At 48.8% G+C, this 17,670-nt stretch overlaps 1 protein-coding gene across 1 annotated transcript in view; it reads right to left on the bottom strand.

Annotated features, from left to right (window-relative positions):
- The window catches only part of LOC147122784 (axonemal central pair apparatus protein HYDIN-like), an 83,898-nt gene extending 66,624 nt beyond the window's left edge, over positions 1 to 17,274 (bottom strand). Inside the window, exons 1-4 of the mRNA XM_085963947.1 lie at positions 17,136 to 17,274; positions 4,238 to 4,436; positions 2,532 to 2,690; positions 720 to 1,000 (exon numbers count right to left, since the gene is read on the bottom strand). Of these exons, the coding sequence (XP_085820073.1) occupies positions 720 to 1,000; positions 2,532 to 2,690; positions 4,238 to 4,436; positions 17,136 to 17,191 (695 nt within the window). The 5' untranslated portion in view covers positions 17,192 to 17,274. The remainder of the gene's footprint in view (positions 1 to 719; positions 1,001 to 2,531; positions 2,691 to 4,237; positions 4,437 to 17,135) is intronic.
- Between the last annotated feature and the right edge of the window lie 396 nt (positions 17,275 to 17,670).

The raw sequence follows: 17,670 nt of genomic DNA, 5'->3' as shown, positions 1-17,670 counted from the left end.
TAGACTGCAGGAGGTCAGGGGTGCCAGTGTTGTGATGCTTGGAATGAAGGAGTTGTGGCATGAAAACAATGGGATGAGTCTTGACTCCAACATGGTGAGGATGCGGGGAGGAGGGGAAACCTGTGTGTCAGCATAGGTGGAGTTGAGGAGGGAAAAGAGAAGAACCAACTCCCATTAATATAGCGTTTTACAGCCAATGAAGTACTTTTAAAGTGTAATCACTGCTGTAATGTAGGAAACACAGCAGCCAGTTTGCGCACAGCAAGCTCCCACAAACAGCAATGAGATAATGTCCAGATCATCTGGGTTTTTTTTGTGATGTTGGTTGAGGGATAAGTATTGGTCAGGACACCATGAAGAAATCCTCTACTCTTCTTCAGAATAGTGCCGTGGAATCTTTTACATCCACCTGAGAGGGCGGACATCGGTTTAACATTTATCCGAAAGACGGCACCCCCGACGGTGCAGCACTCGCTTAGCACTGCAGTGTCAGCCTGAATTTTATGCTGAAGTTTCTGGAGTGGGACTTGAACCCAAGTCCTTCTGACTCAGAAGCGAGAGTGCGACCCACTGAGCCACAGCTGACACCTAAAGAGAGAGTGACCGTGAACATGTGTGCAGTGTACTGACTGCACGGGTGCAGCCAGACTGTGAGATTCCCAGATGGGTACAGCCCACTGTTTAGGCAGAATCGTACACGCTAATAATGAACTAAGTACCCTGCACCAATGTCTCCAACATTCTGCATCATGACCAGCCGAGTGGCCAGGCTGCGGTGAACGACCGCTCCAAAGGCGATGCAGTCCTGGTCCAGCGTGATCACGATTCCCTGGCAGCATCCTCGTATCACAAAGAGAGCTTTAGACACGCCCTTGCACTCTATCCTCACTTCCTCTGCAAACTGGGGAATCCGGCAAATTGGGGAGAAAGTCACCACCACATCGCAAGTGCCTCCCCGCGCATCCAGCGTGATCTTACTGCTCGGCAAGAGACTTAGAACCTGAAAAAGATAAATCGAAGCTAGCGGATAGCGAGTGCAAGTTAAAAGTACCCCCGAAATGCTAAATGTGAGTTCAAACAGTTTAGAAACAGTTTCACTGTTTCACTCTTCCAGTTACTGCCACCTAACCAATCCCATTCCTCGATAACAAAATACTGCGGATGCTGGAAATCTGAAATAACAACAGAAAATGCTGGAAATACTCAGCAGGCCAGGCAGCATCTGTGGAGAGAGAAACAGAGTTAACGTTTCAGGTCTGGGACCCTTCATCAGAACTGGAAAAAGCTGGAGATGTAACAGATATTAAGCAGGTGCAGAAACGGGGGGGGGCGGGGGGGGGCGTTATGAGGGGAGGAAGGAATTGAAAGAACATCCTGTACTTTTGTAAGAGGCAGGAAATATAAAATGTTGCAAATGGGAGTGGCAAAAATCATACAGCATGAAAAATGGGGGCATGCAGTATGATTTTTGCCACGCCCATTTGCAACATTTTATCTTTTCTGCCTCTTACAAAAGTACAGGATGTTCTTTCAATTCCTTCCTCCCCTCCTAAACCCCACCCCCCGTCTCTGCACCTGCTTAATATCTGTTACATCTCCAGCTTTTTCCAGTTCTGATGAAGGGTCCCAGACCTGAAACGTTAACTCTGTTTCTCTCTCCACGGATGCTGCCTGGCCTGCTGAGTATTTCCAGCATTTTCTGTTGTTATTTCAATCCCATTCCTCCTTCAGTGAGGATATGGTGGCAGCCTTGGCACCGCCGTTTTCATTTGCAGCATAAGTGCTGTTCTGTTACGGAGCACGTCAGTGCAGTGATTATGGTGCTGAGTGACCAACGTACTGACTGCCCGCGATTGGCCCAGGCTGACTGACCCCCGATTGGCCCAGGCTGACTGACCCCCGATTGGCCCAGGCTGACTGTCCCCCGATTGGCCCAGGCGCACTGTCCCCCGATTGGCCCAGGCGCACTGTCCCCCGATTGGCCCAGGCGCACTGTCCCCCGATTGGCCCAGGCGCACTGTCCCCCGATTGGCCCAGGCGCACTGTCCCCCGATTGGCCCAGGCGCACTGTCCCCCGATTGGCCCAGGCGCACTGTCCCCCGATTGGCCCAGGCGCACTGTCCCCCGATTGGCCCAGGCGCACTGTCCCCCGATTGGCCCAGGCGCACTGTCCCCCGATTGGCCCAGGCGCACTGTCCCCCGATTGGCCCAGGCTGACTGTCCCCTGATTGGCCCAGGCTGACTGTCCCCTGATTGGCCCAGGCTGACTGACCCTAATTGGCCCAGGCTGACTGTCCCTGATTGGCCCAGGCTGACTGACCCTAATTGGCCCAGGCTGACTGACCCTAATTGGCCTAGGCTGACTATTCCCTGATTGGCCCAGGCTAACACACTGTGATCAGAGGAAATCTGTCACCTTGGTAACTGCTGAATTTTGCTGCAGATCTGTTGTTGCTGATAAAAGATCTTATCGCAGCAGCTGTTCAGGGTAGATTGCACTGTAAGAGTAGGCGGGTATTAGTGGTTTTTACCTCTGTCTGCTGAAGAAGTTGTTGGTTGGGAGTTGTAGCGAGAATGAATGTCAGGGGTGCGCAGCTTCTGTTGACTATCGGCACCACTTTCTTTACAGTCTGTCCAACCCTGAGAGCTTGGAAATTAACCACCTTGTTCTTGGGATTGACAACTTCAATCTGAAAGGGGAGAAAGGAGAAAGCACTGTAATTAACCAGTCACTATAACTAATCATGTTAAAACAAATGCAGATAAATGAATAGAAAATTACACAGAGACATTAGCAGATACCTACACTGCTCTACTCAAAGTTACAGAGCAGCCCTCCCCAGTGACCTGGCCAATATTTATCCCTCAACCAACATCACTAAAACAGATTATCTGGTCATTATCTCATTGCTGTTTGTGAAACCTTGCTGTGCGCAAATTGCCTGCTGCGTTTCCCTACATTACAACAGTGGCTACACTTCAGAAAGGAAAAACATTTCCAGGGCTATGCAGAAAGAGCAGGGGAGTGGGATTAATTAGATAGCTCTACCAAACAGCCAGCACAGACATGATGGGCCAAATGGCCTCCATCAGTGCTGTATCATTCTATGATTCTATATCCACTCTGTTCCCATATCCCTTTATTACCCTACATAATCCATAAACTTCAGCTTGCCCTATACTCTGCTGCCTGAATCGTATCTCTCACCAAGTCCTGCTTGCCTCTTATCCCTGTCCTCACTGACCAACACTGGTCCTCAGTCCCCCAGTGCCTCACATCCATGGCTTCACATTGAGAGGTACTGTCATTTAGTGATAACTGGGACAGCATTGTGGGCCATTTCTGTGCTGAGGACTCCCATGTACAGAGAATTGGTTGAACCTTCCCCAACTGCTGTCACATTGGACCTTACAGCAAACTCAGAGAAAATAATTTCATCCCAGCAGTCTGGGCTAGAATCAAACATGGATCCTAAAGTTGCTTTATCCCACTGCTCCATCCAGTCATTCCTGAGCAATCACCGCTCTGATTTTACATCCCCATTGTCAACAACCCCATTCCCATGCTTGCACCTCCTTGATTCACATAACTCTTTTACAGCCCAAAAGGGAGATGAACCGTGAGTTAGGATGGACCTTGCTGCAGAATTCCACTCCACTATCAGTACCAGCTGCTCCATTTCCCTTGACACTAGAGTGTAACGATGTTTGATATGAGAGCTATGGCTGAGGAGGCGGGGCAGGGCCTCTCTTCCATAGAGTAGCCCTGCACTAGATTGTTAGAACTCAGGGTCGCCTCCAATTCCAGTTTAGACCAAGCAGTCTGTTTTTTGAGAGGGCTATCTGGAAAGTTCTGGACATCAAACTGGGCACCAGAAGTTTTTTTTAAAACAAAACCCAATGTTGCTACTTATTACTGTGCCTCATGATGTGGAGACATTACATATTGAGGTTATCTGTCAATTTTCATTATCAGCAAAGGAACCCATGAAATCCAAGTCACAATCCCAGCCCCACCTCACCTCACCTCATCTTTCTCTCCCGTGACTCTAGACTTGGTACAAAGTGGCCGTCCTACAAAAACGACACTGTATTTCTCCACTTAATAACAGCTGAGTGACTGACAGTATGGAAGTTGAAACTTCTCTGATCATGAAGCCTGGATTGGAAATATCTGCAACACGAGACCTAGGCTGCCCCCAGGAAGTCCCCACCAATTATTTGGATGCAACGCTACCTTCATCTCCGTGCCTTGGCCAAAGATCGTGGCGCTCTGTCGGATGTGTCCATTGATCGCAAAGGTGATCTCTTCTTGGTATTTGATTGGTTCCCTCGGGTAGAATACAATGATGGCTTCCACTGTTTTCTTCGGCATCAGGGTGCAAGGTTGGAATTTTACATCTAGATAAGAGGTCTTGGGGAACAAGCAATCCAGGCTTGCAGTAAGAAACAAAAATCAAAGGTTACACACAGGATATTCACAAGGTGACAAGTTAAACAATATCATATTTTCAGGCATTACTGCTCTACCTAATTACAGGAAATTCTGTCTAACCAATTTCTTTGCTGATCTTTGCAGGGCTATGGAGAAAGGGCAGGGGAATGGGACTAATTGGAGAGCTCTTTCAAAGAGCCTATTCACAGGCACGATGGGCAGAATAGACTCTTTCTGTGCTGTATCATTCTATGATTCTACCTGAATCCCGGCCACTGAATTAATTGATCTGATGGTATTGCATAGGGTTTTCCCTTCAATTTTCTCCCTTTGTGAAGGTTCTGCTCAGGTTCAAGTACAGAATTCACTAAAAACTAGTGGACAGGTACAAAAACTAATCAAAAAGGCTAATGGGATGTTAGCCTTTATTTCAAGGGAGCTGGAATACAAAGTTATTGCTACAGTTGTACAGAGCTCTGGTTAGACTGCACCTGGAGCACTGTGTTCCATTTGTGGCACTGCACCTCAGGGAGGACATATTGGCCTTGGAGGGGAGCAGCGCCGATTTACCAGAGTGACACAGGGGCTCAGAGAGATAAATTATGAGGACAGGTTGCATAGACTAGGCTTGTACTTCCCTCCAGTGTAGAAGATTAAGGGATGATATAATTGAGTTGTTTAACATGATTATAGGATTTGATAGGGTAGATAGTGAGAAACGATTTCCTTTGGCAGGAGAGTCCAGAACAAAGGGGGCAGAACCTTAAAATTAGAGCCAGGCCATTCAGGGGTGATGTCAGGAAGCACTTCTTCACACAAAGGGCAGTGGAAATCTGTAACCCTCTCCCCCAAAAAGCTGTTGAGGCTGGGGGTCAATTGGAACATTTCAAAACTGAGATTGATAGACTTTTGTTAGGTAAGGGTATTAAGGATTACGGAACCAAGGTGGGTAAATGGAGTCAAGATACAGATCAGCCACAATCTAACTGAATGGCAGAACAGGCTCGAGGGGCTGAATGGTCTCCTCCTGTTCCTATCTTGTTGGTAAAACAGTCTGAAATAACCTTTTCTGTGTATGCTCTACACAGTATATATCTCAACAACCAAGCTCGATCACTGCAGCACAGGCAGGGTCTGGAATTGAGTTTCCGCGTATGATGAGGCTTCAAACTCAACTGTGGAACTGTGTGGAGACAAGTCACCCTCGGCTACTCTTTATTTATTCATTCATTCTCAGGATGTGGATGTAACTGGCAAGACCATTTGGCCATTTGTTGCCCATCCCTAGTTGCCCTTAGAAGCCGGTGGTGGGCCTTCTGGCTTTTCACTGAGCCTCTGCTGGGCATGGGGTGGGAGGAGGGTGAGGGGTTTAGCAACGCAGCCTGGTAACTGCACTGCTGACCTCAGAAGATGCTGAAATTGAATTATGGTATTGCTTTCGCTGGAGGTTAAAAACAATTGATCGCTCTACAATCAATTGCTTTCAGGAAATAACACTTTAAAATTTAACCCTTTCCCCCTACACGGGCCCTCAGCAATGTTGGATGCCAGAGACACAAAGGCACCCAGTATTATTGGGGCGCAAATGGAGAGAAATACACTGGATGATGCACTTCCCTCATTTGCATGGTGTCGTAATACATGTGTGCGTGTGGATTATGCATCTGACACGAAATCCACAAGAGTTTGTGAGGCACAAAATAGGGGCGAGGACTCAAATACCAGAAGGGAGGAATTTTGGGGCTCTTAATTCAAACTATGACAAGAGAGAAGAGTGTTTGGCACTGGCTGCAATTTTAAATACAATTTGGGCTGGATTTTGCTGGCGCTCAGGGGTCGGGTTTGGAGGCGGCACTGCTGGCAAAATCAAAAAGATTGGCAGTGGGTGTAAAGTCTGTGGGTTATATGGTGAATTAATACACAGACTACAAGAGTAACTTTAACAGGACTTTACTATTCGAAGGTCAGGGCGAATCTGCCCAATAAATCCTTACACAGCACTTATATACCGGTGTGGTCACCACCGGTATTACAGTATACAGTAGCCAAGATAAAGTAGTGCAACCCTTAAAATAGTTCTCTTAAAGGTGGAACGTTACATACACTACAATCCTCCCTTTTTAGGTTAACAATATATATACATATTCCCATTAATATAACATCTTAACATATATACAACTTTATGTGAAACAGTTCACAGATTCAGTCTCTCTGGAGGCTTCCGGACTCTGTCCGGATAACGCCTCGGTGGTGTAGTCGTTTTCGGTGGTGTAGTAGGTTCTTCTGGCAAGGTCGATTCGGCTTGAAGGACCGTTTCAGGTTCATCGGATTCCAGTATTACCGGATCGGAGGTAGATGCTCTGGGTATCTCTGCTTCAACATTAGACGTATAGAGTTGTGGAGTAGGTTGGGCCTTTGTGGATGATTCTATGATCTGGTCAACATGGCGCCTTATTATGCTTTCACCAATGTCCACGGTATACATCAACGGTCCTAGCCTTTTTCCAATAGTTCCCGGCTGCCATTTCTCGGTACGGTAGTCCCAGGCCAAAACTTGTTGACCTATCTGAAAGGATCTAGTTGGCCTTTCATTCATGCCTTGAAATTGCCGGTTCTCTACGTCCCTTCTGACGTTTGGCTTAATCAAATCCAGCCGGCATCTTATTCTTCTATTGAAAAACATCATGGCGGGAGTTTGGTTTGTGACCGCATGTGTTGCATTCCTGTACGCCAACAAGAAATTATCTACCTTATGTTGTAGATTTATGTCTTCATTACCCATGGCCTTTATGGCCTTCTTGAAGGTCTGGACAAACCTTTCAGCTAATCCATTGGTGGCGGGATGGTATGGGGCGGACGTATAGTGCTTGATCCCATTGCTTTTTAAGAACTTCCTGAATTCTTCGGACACAAATTGCGGTCCATTATCAGAACAGATCTGTTCCGGCAGCCCATTCCTGGCAAATATGGTCCTTAATACTGTGATGGTTTTTTCCGTGGTGGTGGAGGACATTTTTATTACCTCCGGCCACTTGGAGTGTGCAGCCACCGCGATTAAAAACATTGAGTCCATAAATGGACCAGCAAAGTCGATATGTACCCGATGAGGGCCACTCCCATGGATGCAGAGGAGCTTGTGGTGGCGCGTTTTGGACCTTCTGGCATCCTAGACAGCTCTTGGTTATTTCTTCGATGTCTCCATCAATACCTGGCCACCACACAAACGCTCTGGCTAGGTTCTTCATTTTCACTCCACCCAGATGCCCCTCGTGAAGCTCCTTTAGTACTTTCTGCTGGAGTTTGGGTGGAATCACCACTCTAGATCCACACATCAAGGTTCCTCGGCACACTGACAGCTGTTCTCTTCTGTGCGAAAATGCTGGCAGCATTGATTCGCCATGTACTGGCCATCCCTCCACCGTTAAATCGTAGACTCGTGAGAGAGTCGGGTCATTTCTTGTTTCCTTTTCGATCATGGAATTTGTTACTGGTAGACATTCCATTATGGTTGAGTGGAACATCTCCACTGGGTCCACTGTAGTTGCCTCTTCTTCCACTGGCAACGGTAGGCGCGATAACCCATCAGCATTTCCATGCTGTTTGGACCTTTTGTATTCGATGTCATATTGGTGTGCCCCTAGTAGAATGGACCACCTCTGTAGCCTTTGTGCTGTCATAGTGGAAACGGCCTTGTTAGGGTTGAATATGGACACCAACGGCTGGTGGTCTGTCAGCAATGTAAACTTCTTGCCCTGCAGGTAATGATTGAATTTCTTTACTCCCCACACAAGGCTGAGAGCCTCCCTATCTATCTGAGCATAATTTCGCTCAGCGGAGGTCAATGATCGGGACGCAAATGCGACTGGCCTTTCCGAGCCATTTGGTAACTTGTGTGAGAGTACAGCTCCAATACCATAAGGGGAAGCATCACAAGCTAGACGAAGAGGTAGCGTTGGGTTGAAGTGAGCCAACACTTCCTCAGAGGTAATCAACGCCTTGCTTCTGCGAAAAGCCTTCTTACAGTCCTCGCTCCACTTCCATGGTACTTCTTTCCGCAACAGAGCATTCAGCGGATGCAGCACCGTGGATAGATTTGGCAGAAACTTATGGTAATAATTAATCAACCCCAGAAACGACCTCAACTGTGATACATTTTCCGGAGCGGGGGCCTTCACGACCGCTTCGATCTTGTCAGGTGACTTGTGCAGCCCCTCTTGGTCAATGACATGACCGCAGTACGAGATCCGTTTCTGGAAGAACTCACATTTCTGGCAATTAACTCGAAGGCCATATTCCTTCAACCTGGTGAGCACCAGTTTCAAATTTGTGAGGTGTTCCTCCTCGTCTTCTCCCATAATCAGGATATCGTCCAAGTAACACTGAGTGCTTGGAATACCCTGTAAGACCTGCTCCATGGCCCTCTGCCAAATTGCTGGAGCCGAAGCTACTCCAAAAACCAGTCTATTATATCGATACAAGCCTCTGTGCGTGTTGATTGTGAGATACTGGCGTGACTCTTCCTCGACCTCCATCTGTAAATATGCTTGTGCCAGGTCTATCTTGGTGAAGTGTTTCCCGCCAGACAATGAAGCAAAGATATCCTCAATCCGCGGAAGCGGGTATTGTACCGTGTGAAGCACCGGATTAACTGTGATCTTGAAGTCTCCACAGATGCGGACCTTCCCCGGTCCCCCTGGCTTGTTACTTGATGAAGACTTCATGACGGGAACAATGGGCGTGGCCCACTCACTCCAGTCCACCTTCGACAGTACCCCTGCACGTTCAAGCTCTTCCAGTTCTGCCTCCACAGCAGGTCGTATCGCGTAAGGTACCGATCTGGCTTTGAAAAATTTTGGGCTTGCATGTTCTGCAATCTTGATTTTTGCCTTAATTCCTCTCAGTGTTCCCAGTCCCTGCTGGAATACCTCTTTAGCCTCGTCCAATATTCTGGACAACCGTTCAGGTTTGACATCTTTCTTTCCGAAATCTACCGTCATTGTGTTTAGTGAGTGCCAGTCTATCTTTATTTTCCTGATCCACTCCCGTCCCAGAAGTGGTGGACCTCCCTTGGGTAGTACATATAAGTCCATTCCTTGGTGATCTTTGCCCTTGTGTCTCACCTTGACTATCATCTTTCCGATGGGGTATACTTTATGCCCCGTGTATGTCTGCAATACTATCTCCGTATCCCGTAGGGGAATATGTTTGAATAACTTTTTGTAATCTTGTTTATTCATGACCGTCAACGCCGATCCAGTGTCCACTTCCATCTTCACTTGGACTTTTGCAATCTGCAGTGTGACCCAGATAGTTTGTCGGTCAGCTTCTTTGCTCACATTGTGAATCCTCAGACTACCCAGTTCCTTGCTGTTGGGGTCTGAATCCGAATTCAGTTCATCTGGACTCTTCACAGTCACGTTATGTACCTTTCTGTACTTCTTCTGCGGTGACTTATTGTTGCTGGTCTTCTTTCCTGACCGGCATACATTAGCTATGTGACCAAGTTTGCCACATTTTCTACATTCCTGGTTTTTAAACCAGCATTGGTTCTGGTCGTGTGTTGTCTTCCCACAACGGTAACATTTCGTTGCACCCGAAGTCATTTGATCCACACTGAGTACCGCTGTCTTCAGCTGCATTTCTGCCGTGCCTCTCGCTGCGGCTTCGTGCGATGCTGCAATAAGGACAGCCTTATCAAGTGTAAGATCGTTCTCTTCGAGCAGTCGCTTTTGTGTTCCTTCCTTCGACATCCCGCACACGAACTTGTCTCTCAGTGCCTCTGTTAGATTTACCCCAAACTGACAGTATTTTGCTAGCCTACGCAGCTCAACCAGGTACTCCGCGTTGCTTTCCTCCTTTAGTTGCGTTCTCCCGTAAAATTTAGCTCGTTCCGCTAACATCAGCGGTGTGGGGTTCACATGATCCTTCAGGACAGCAACAATATTAGCGAAAGACTGATCCGCCGGTTTAGCTGGTGATAGAAGATGCTTCAATAACCCGTATGTCTTCGCACCCATTGAGTTTAGTAAGGTTAGAGCTTTATCATAATTTGCTATCTTATTGACCTTACAATATATCTCGATGCGTTCTACATACGTGGTCCAATCTTCCACATCAGAATCGAATTCGTTGATGTTGCCACACTTAGGCATCTTCACAATCTTCCTGAGAAACAACAACGAAATTTTTCTTTAACTTTTTTTTTCCAAAAATGGCGGTTTCCCGCGCTTGTCTTCTTCCCCGCCCACTTTCAAAATGGCGGTTTCCCGCTCCTGTCTTCTTCTCCGCCTACTGGCGGGAGGGGTAAGCTTTTCCCTCGGGCGACGACCGCTGGCTTTCGGGGTTCGCAGCCTACGCGCCGGCTTCAGTGCGTTCTTTGTTCCCTTTTCTTGGCAGGGCAACCGGCGCTGGGGACAACCCGTTGACGGCGAACAGTTCCAGCCGCTGGCTGAATCTCCTCGGTCTCCCTCGCTCGGCTCTGTCTCTCCCGCTCGCTCGGGCTCTGTCTCTCCCTCAGCGGCTTCCAATCGCGCCTCCCAGCCCTCTCGCAGTCCGGTCCTTTCCTCCCCCGGCTGCGGCTGAGTTCTCCGCGGTTTCTTATTTTTATTTCTTCCCGCGCCTTACGATCCCGGTCGCAGCGCCTCGCAGCCTCGGTAGCTGCCCGGCCTTTCGCCGGTCGCGGTCGAGCTGTCTCACGACGCTGTTGCGTCTCCCAGCCCGCTTGTAGCCCGGTCTCTCACACCGGCTGCGTTCCCGCTGGTAGCCTGGTCTCTCACCCCGGCTGCGTTCCCGCTTGCACCGCGGCTTCCGTGCCCCACGCTGCCCCAGTCTCAGCGCCTCTGGGCCCGACTTCTGTCCGGCTCCTTTCCCCCCCGACCGTGGTCGAGTTCACCGCCCTTCCTCCGTTCTTTTTTTAAAATTTTCCCCCTACTCGCAGTCAACGTGGCCGACTTGCTTCTCGTGGCTGATCGGCTCACTCATCACCGTGGCAGAAGGGACGATCACTGCCTGTTGCTGATGGAAGGCTTCATGTCTGAATTCTTCCTTCTTCCTTGCTCTGCAGACTCGAGTCTTCTCTCAGCAGAATGACGAGGGCGGGTGCCTCCTCTCGACGCTCGTTAACTGCTTCGGATGTATTGCTGCCGCAGGGTAAGATCGAACTCGTCGCCACTGTAAAGTCTGTGGGTTATATGGTGAATTAATACACAGACTACAAGAGTAACTTTAACAGGACTTTACTATTCGAAGGTCAGGGCGAATCTGCCCAATAAATCCTTACACAGCACTTATATACCGGTGTGGTCACCACCGGTATTACAGTATACAGTAGCCAAGATAAAGTAGTGCAACCCTTAAAATAGTTCTCTTAAAGGTGGAACGTTACATACACTACAGTGGGTCCCGAACCCGCTGCCAACCCGCCACCAATCAATCTTCCCGGGAGTCAGGTCCCCGATTTGCACAGGGACCCAACTCCTAGTGGCAGGAAAAGGATTATAGCCACTTAACTGCTTGTTAACAGGTAGTTAACAGGCAATTAAGAGGCTTTTTCCAATTTTGACAGTTCTACTGCGGGCTTCCTGACGTTGGGAAACCCCAACAGGGTAAGTGTGGTGTGCTGTGGGTCTACTGTAATGTTTGTGTATTGATGGCAGTTGCAGAAGTGGTGTGAAAGATCCAAGGCGGGCTTAACAAGGCCAATTAACGCAAAATCGCGTCTGTGCGTCAGACGTCGCTGGGGCGGGACTAGAACCCGGAAGGCAGCTGTCCCGCCCCCAAAGTGTCCCCGAAAGGTAAGATCCCAGCCAAAGGTGCCTTAATGCTTGAAAATCAAAAGTGAATGTGAGAAGGGAAATAAAGCACACTAAAGTTTCACAAGCAAACACCTAACCAAGAGACAGTGGCCTGCTGATTATGGAGAAGGTAAGCAATTTGTGGTTTGATCAGCCTGCACATTGAGTCCTTCCTGTATCCCTTCTTAGGGGTTTTGTAACAATTCTACAATCTTCCCCTTTTTCTCACATTCAGTCCTGTTCTACTAAGACAGAACATTCCTTATCCCACAGTCACAGTCAGTGAAGTCAGTCCCACTGGAAACATCGACCCTGAAATTCCATAGGACTCCTCCTGACAGGAGACTGGCAGATCCACCAGGGAAACAGCATAAATGTATAGTAAGTGGTTGCTCCCCTGAAGGTTCTGCCAGTCTCCCGCTGAAGTTGCCGTGCGAGATGACGAGAACTGTTGTGGATTTTCAGGGCTATCCATTAGCTCAGGTTTCTCTCGCTCTCTAAAGCTGACCAACCTGCTGCTTGGTCCCTGGTGGCAGATCATTGTTTCATTGACTTCTCCCTGCAAACGCTGGGCCATGTGGAGGGGCTGTGCTGGCTGATGTCAGGCTGGGGATCTACATACGGGACAGAGTGGGATTCTGTGGAGGTGGGGGGGGGTGCACAGAGGGGAGTCCTACCTGCAATCACTGGATCGGCTTTGCTTGTTGCTCACAGTAGAAGTGGGTGCAGGGAGCAACAGCGCCAAGCTGCCACTCAGCACCCTGCATACAATCATGACTTGGACTGGGTGGTACAGGGCAGAATTTTGAAATTTGCAGATGACATGAAACTTGGAAGTGTGGTAAACAGTGAGGAAGATAGTAATAGACTTCAAAAGGACATAGACAGGCATGTGGAATGGGCGGACACATGGTAGATGAAATTCTACGCAGGGACGTGTGAGGTGATACATTTTGGCAGGAAAAATGAGGAGAGACCATATACACTAAATGGTACAATTTTAAAGGTTGTGCAAGAACAGAGTGACCTGGGGTGTTTGTGCACAAATCTTTGAAGGTGGCAGCACAGGTTAACAAAGCAGTTAATAAAGCATATGGGATCCTGGGCTTTATAGAGTCATAGGCCCCGATTTTCAGCTTATGTGGGGAATGGTCGGATTTCCCCGAATGTGGGGTTTCTGACACACATAAAAAAGTATCAGCCAGCTCCACGCAATTTTCCCTCAAGTGGCCAATTAATTCCCGGCATGTGGGAAGCCTTGCTAATTGTCCAATTCGAGTCAGAAATCCCCACAGTATGATGTCATCATTCGTGGTGCTTTCAAGGTCCATAGCAAGCACTGCATCCTCTGAAGGCTTCCAAACGAACCATACAGGATGGCAGAGGAGCCTGCAGCAGCTGTGGGCAGTGCCAGACCCCGAGCTGCCTCCAAATTCGACGAGGCTTCACTGCAGGCATTATTGGATGGGGTTAGGACCCACAGGGAGGTCCTCTTCCCTAGGTCAGGGAGGAAGAGGCCTCCCACTCAGACCAATGCTGCATGGATGCAGGTGTCGGCAGATGCCAACTCGCTGGGAGTCACCAGAAGAGCCTTGGCATTACATCTCTAACTCATTCCTTAACTCCCCTACAGTACCATCCAGAGCCCCCGTCTTCACTGTGGAGGAGGAAGAGGCTGTGCAGCCAGACTCCTCAGAGGAAGATCCAACCTCTGAGGGCGCAGCGTCAGCAGAAGTAAGCGCACCCAGCACCAGTGCAGACACTCACACCTCGGGGGGACCTTCGGGACATAGAGTAGTGTTGCCACCTGGTGTTTCATAGCTCACAAGTGAGCCTCAGCAGATTCTGGAGACAGGGACAGCAGTGGAGAGTCCTCATCGGAGGGCGCAGGACTCTGCCAGCTCAGCTCAGCTGTGCTGCATGTCGACCCTCTGCCTCTGGGTCCATCCGCAAGAGAAGAGGTGATGGATCTCCATGCACAGATGCAGGAGTCTCTGGCAGGTTTTGTCTCCAGGGTCGCTGCGAGTATGGAGCGAATGGAGGAGTCCATAGCGACCATGAGCAGAGCCTTTGTGGAGTCATTGGCGCATGAACGCATCACCATGTAAAGGTTGGCAACCTCCATGGAGGAGATAACTCGCCAGGGTACGGAAAACATGGTGAGTGCTCATAAGAGAATGACATCTCTTGAGGAGCGTTGGCCATCAGTTGAACAGAGAAACCAGATCTTCATGGAAGTCCTTCTGAGTAGGACTGCCAGTACAGAAATGGGTCCCCATGGCCCCCTTAAGCGCAGCAAGGTGCTCTCAAGCCACTTCCAAGCGCTGGCCCCTTCTGGCCTGTGCAGCTTCAGGTGAGTGAGCAGCAGCCTGGTGCTCATCATGCTGTTCCTGGTTCTGCTGCTGCCGCCTCTGCCGCTGGAGATCCTCTAATGGCAAGAAGGGAAGGAAAAAAAGGCGTCCCATGCTTCTCGTAGATGCCTCCGCTGAGGAAGCGCTGAGTGAGGGTGGCGAGAGGGGCTTCCCAGGAGATCACATTGGAGAAGTGTGTGAGGCTCCAACCTTCCACAGCTGTGCCTAAGCCTTGAAGAAGTAGCCCCAAGCCTTCAGCAACAAGGTCCTTCAACATACAAGTGCTGTCCCTTTAAATCGCAGCTTCTCCATTGACCTGCAGCTGACAGCTAGCAAGCCAGCAAGCCAGCAAGCTTCACGCTAGCTCTCAGCAGCGGGGTTCTCCGCAGGCGGGTTTCATGTGGGGAAAGCCCCAAAGTCGCAACGGCCCCGGAAAATCTACCTCAACGAGCTAATTATTGGTAATTAGTGTGCCGACGACCAGTCCCCCCAGCGGCGGCCGGGACTGAAGCAGGGAGCGGGGAAACGGCGGTCTGAAAGTCAGACGGGGCGGGGAATCAGGCGGGGGGGTCCCGACCTGCTTTCTCGCCGATTTTCGGCCCCCGGCCGCATGAAAAGCCGCCCAACGGCGGCCAGAAAATCGGGGCCATAGAGTACAAAAGCCAGGAAGTTATGCTAAACCGATATAAAACATTAGTTTGGCACCACCTGGAGTATTGTGTCCAATTCTGAGCACCACACTTTAGGAAAGATGTGAAGACTTTGGAGAGGCTACAGAAGAGATTTACTAGAATGGTTCCAGGTATGAGGGAATACAGTTACGTGGATAGACTGGAGAAGCTGGGGTTGTTCTCCTTGGAGCAGAGAAAGCTAAGAGGAGATTTGATAGAGGTGTTTAAAATCATGAAGGGTTTAGAGTAAATAAAGAGAAACTGTTTCCAGTGACTGAAGGGTCGATAACCACAGGGCACAGATTTAAGGTGATTGGCAAAAGAACCAGAGGCAACACGAGGAAAAACTTTTTCACACAAGTGGTTAGGATTTGAAATACACTGTCTGAGAGGGTGGTGGATACAAATTCAATAGTAGCCTTCAAAAGGGAATTGGATAAATACTTGAAGGAAAACAAATTACAGGGATATGGGGAAAGAGCGGGGGAGTGAGACTAACTGGATTGCTCTTCGATAGAGCCGGCGTAGACTCGATGGTCTGAATGGCCTCTTTCTGTGCTGTACAATTCTAGATTCTATGTTACTCACAAGCTGGACAGCTGCTTTATTTTTCACCTCAAAGCCAGAGTTGCAGTTATTCATCTTGTCTCCATCTTTCTAACTTGTGCTGAAATAATATGGCAAAACCAGCCAGCCATACCTGAGCTGGGAGTTCTTGCTGCTGACAATGGAACCCTCTGTTAAAGTGGGAAATGCTCCACTCTCTTGCACCAACACCCTCCCTCACCGCATTGTGCACCAAGATTCACTGTAAGTACTGAAGCTCGGGCTGTACCCGTGCCTTTTGCTGCCACACTGGGTGCTCGAAGGTGAAGAAACAAGGGGCACTGCTCACCACTACAGAATGGAGTGGCTTCGGCTCATAAAATCAGACGCCCGACCTGAACCCGCTGGTTAGGTTAAAAGCGGGGCCTCCCTGATACAGTACAGTTAGGGTAAAGCTTCCTCGACACTGTTCTAACGATGAACTTCATCCCAACGTCAGAAATACAGCACCTACTACACCAACGTCAGAGTCTCCACACTAGCCAGCTTTGGTCTCTGAGTGAAACTGCCAATTAGGGAGAATTTTGTGCTGTGGGTCCATACTCACGAGCAGAAGGATTGTGACCACCCAGACTCAGTCTGGGTCAAACTCTCACATCCAGTCAGAGAGGGAAGACTTTCATCCCAACAGCCTGGGTTTTATTTGAACCCAGGTCCCAGTGGGGAAAGTTTGACTACTGCACCAGCCACATCCCTCCGATTGTCCTATTCCTTAATACACAAAGTGCTTGGTCGGCCCCGAGGACTCTTTCAAAAACTAGCGGCTGGGGTAGATGCTGTTGGAGTTGACAACCTCTAACTTTCAGTTGGTTTGATTTTAATATCAGCGAGCTGTGTCAGTGTACAGATCAGATCACAGTTAGCACAATGTTGCTCGCCCAGTCTCAGTCCAGGTCTTTCCTTACACTGAGGGACAGTCGCCTCTAAAACAACCTCACAACATCAGAGCAGCACAAACAGAAACCTTAAAGGTTTACAGCACAGACCCGAGACCATTTAGCTGGCTCATTGCTAGAGCAACCCAAACCTAATCCCGCTCTCCGTATAGTCGTCTCTTCCTCTGCTTCAAATATTAACCAATTTACTCCTTGTGAAAAAGTATTCCATGCTCCGACAATGCTCCACAAAAAGAACATTCTGCTGGGCACGGCATGGGGGCAACTAGCTGGGGACAAAGTGGAGAAAATAACCCAGAGCAGATCAAACACTGAGAAACAAATGAGGTGAAACACGAGTGGCAATGAGACTTTAACAGGGCTCAGAGCCAGGACTGTCTTACCTGATTGCTTGGTCCTCTTTATTAGTGATGAGCAGAGACGTTTTGCAAGGTGTCATGCCAGCGTTATAGATGAAACACGGCCCAAAGTCAAAGCTTGTAAAAGACAAATGGATGCTTGGAGTCACTGTGTACCCAGTGAGGACACAGGCAAAAAGAGGACCGTTCTGGATCTGTGGACAACAACAGGGTTCATGACTGAAGTGTACACAGCAGCTTTACATTAACATGAAGAATAACTTGGACATGTAGCAGGTTGGCTGCTCAATCCGTTGGCCATTTTATGCTATATAGTTCACCCTGGTCATTAACAGTTGACCCAGGCCCTGTAAGCAGTTGTGAACCTGTATACAGAGGCACGGAACTCTACAAGGATCTGCGATGGATCTCCTATAACGCCCGTATCTGCATGTTTCACTCGCTCCTCTAAGCTTTGTACAGAAGCCGATCCTGGAGTCTCCAGGAATTGAAGATTAATCTCCAGGACACTGCTGCGAGCAATCCAGGAGAAAAATCATAGAGGCATTAAACAAAATTT

The sequence above is a fragment of the Somniosus microcephalus genome, chromosome 2 (assembly GCF_052327205.1).
Source record: "Somniosus microcephalus isolate GS21.2 chromosome 2, FLI_Smic_1.0, whole genome shotgun sequence".
Lineage (NCBI taxonomy): Eukaryota > Metazoa > Chordata > Chondrichthyes > Squaliformes > Somniosidae > Somniosus > Somniosus microcephalus.
The sequence above is the reverse complement of the archived record's forward strand: the minus strand, read 5'-3'. Positions and strand labels throughout refer to the sequence as shown.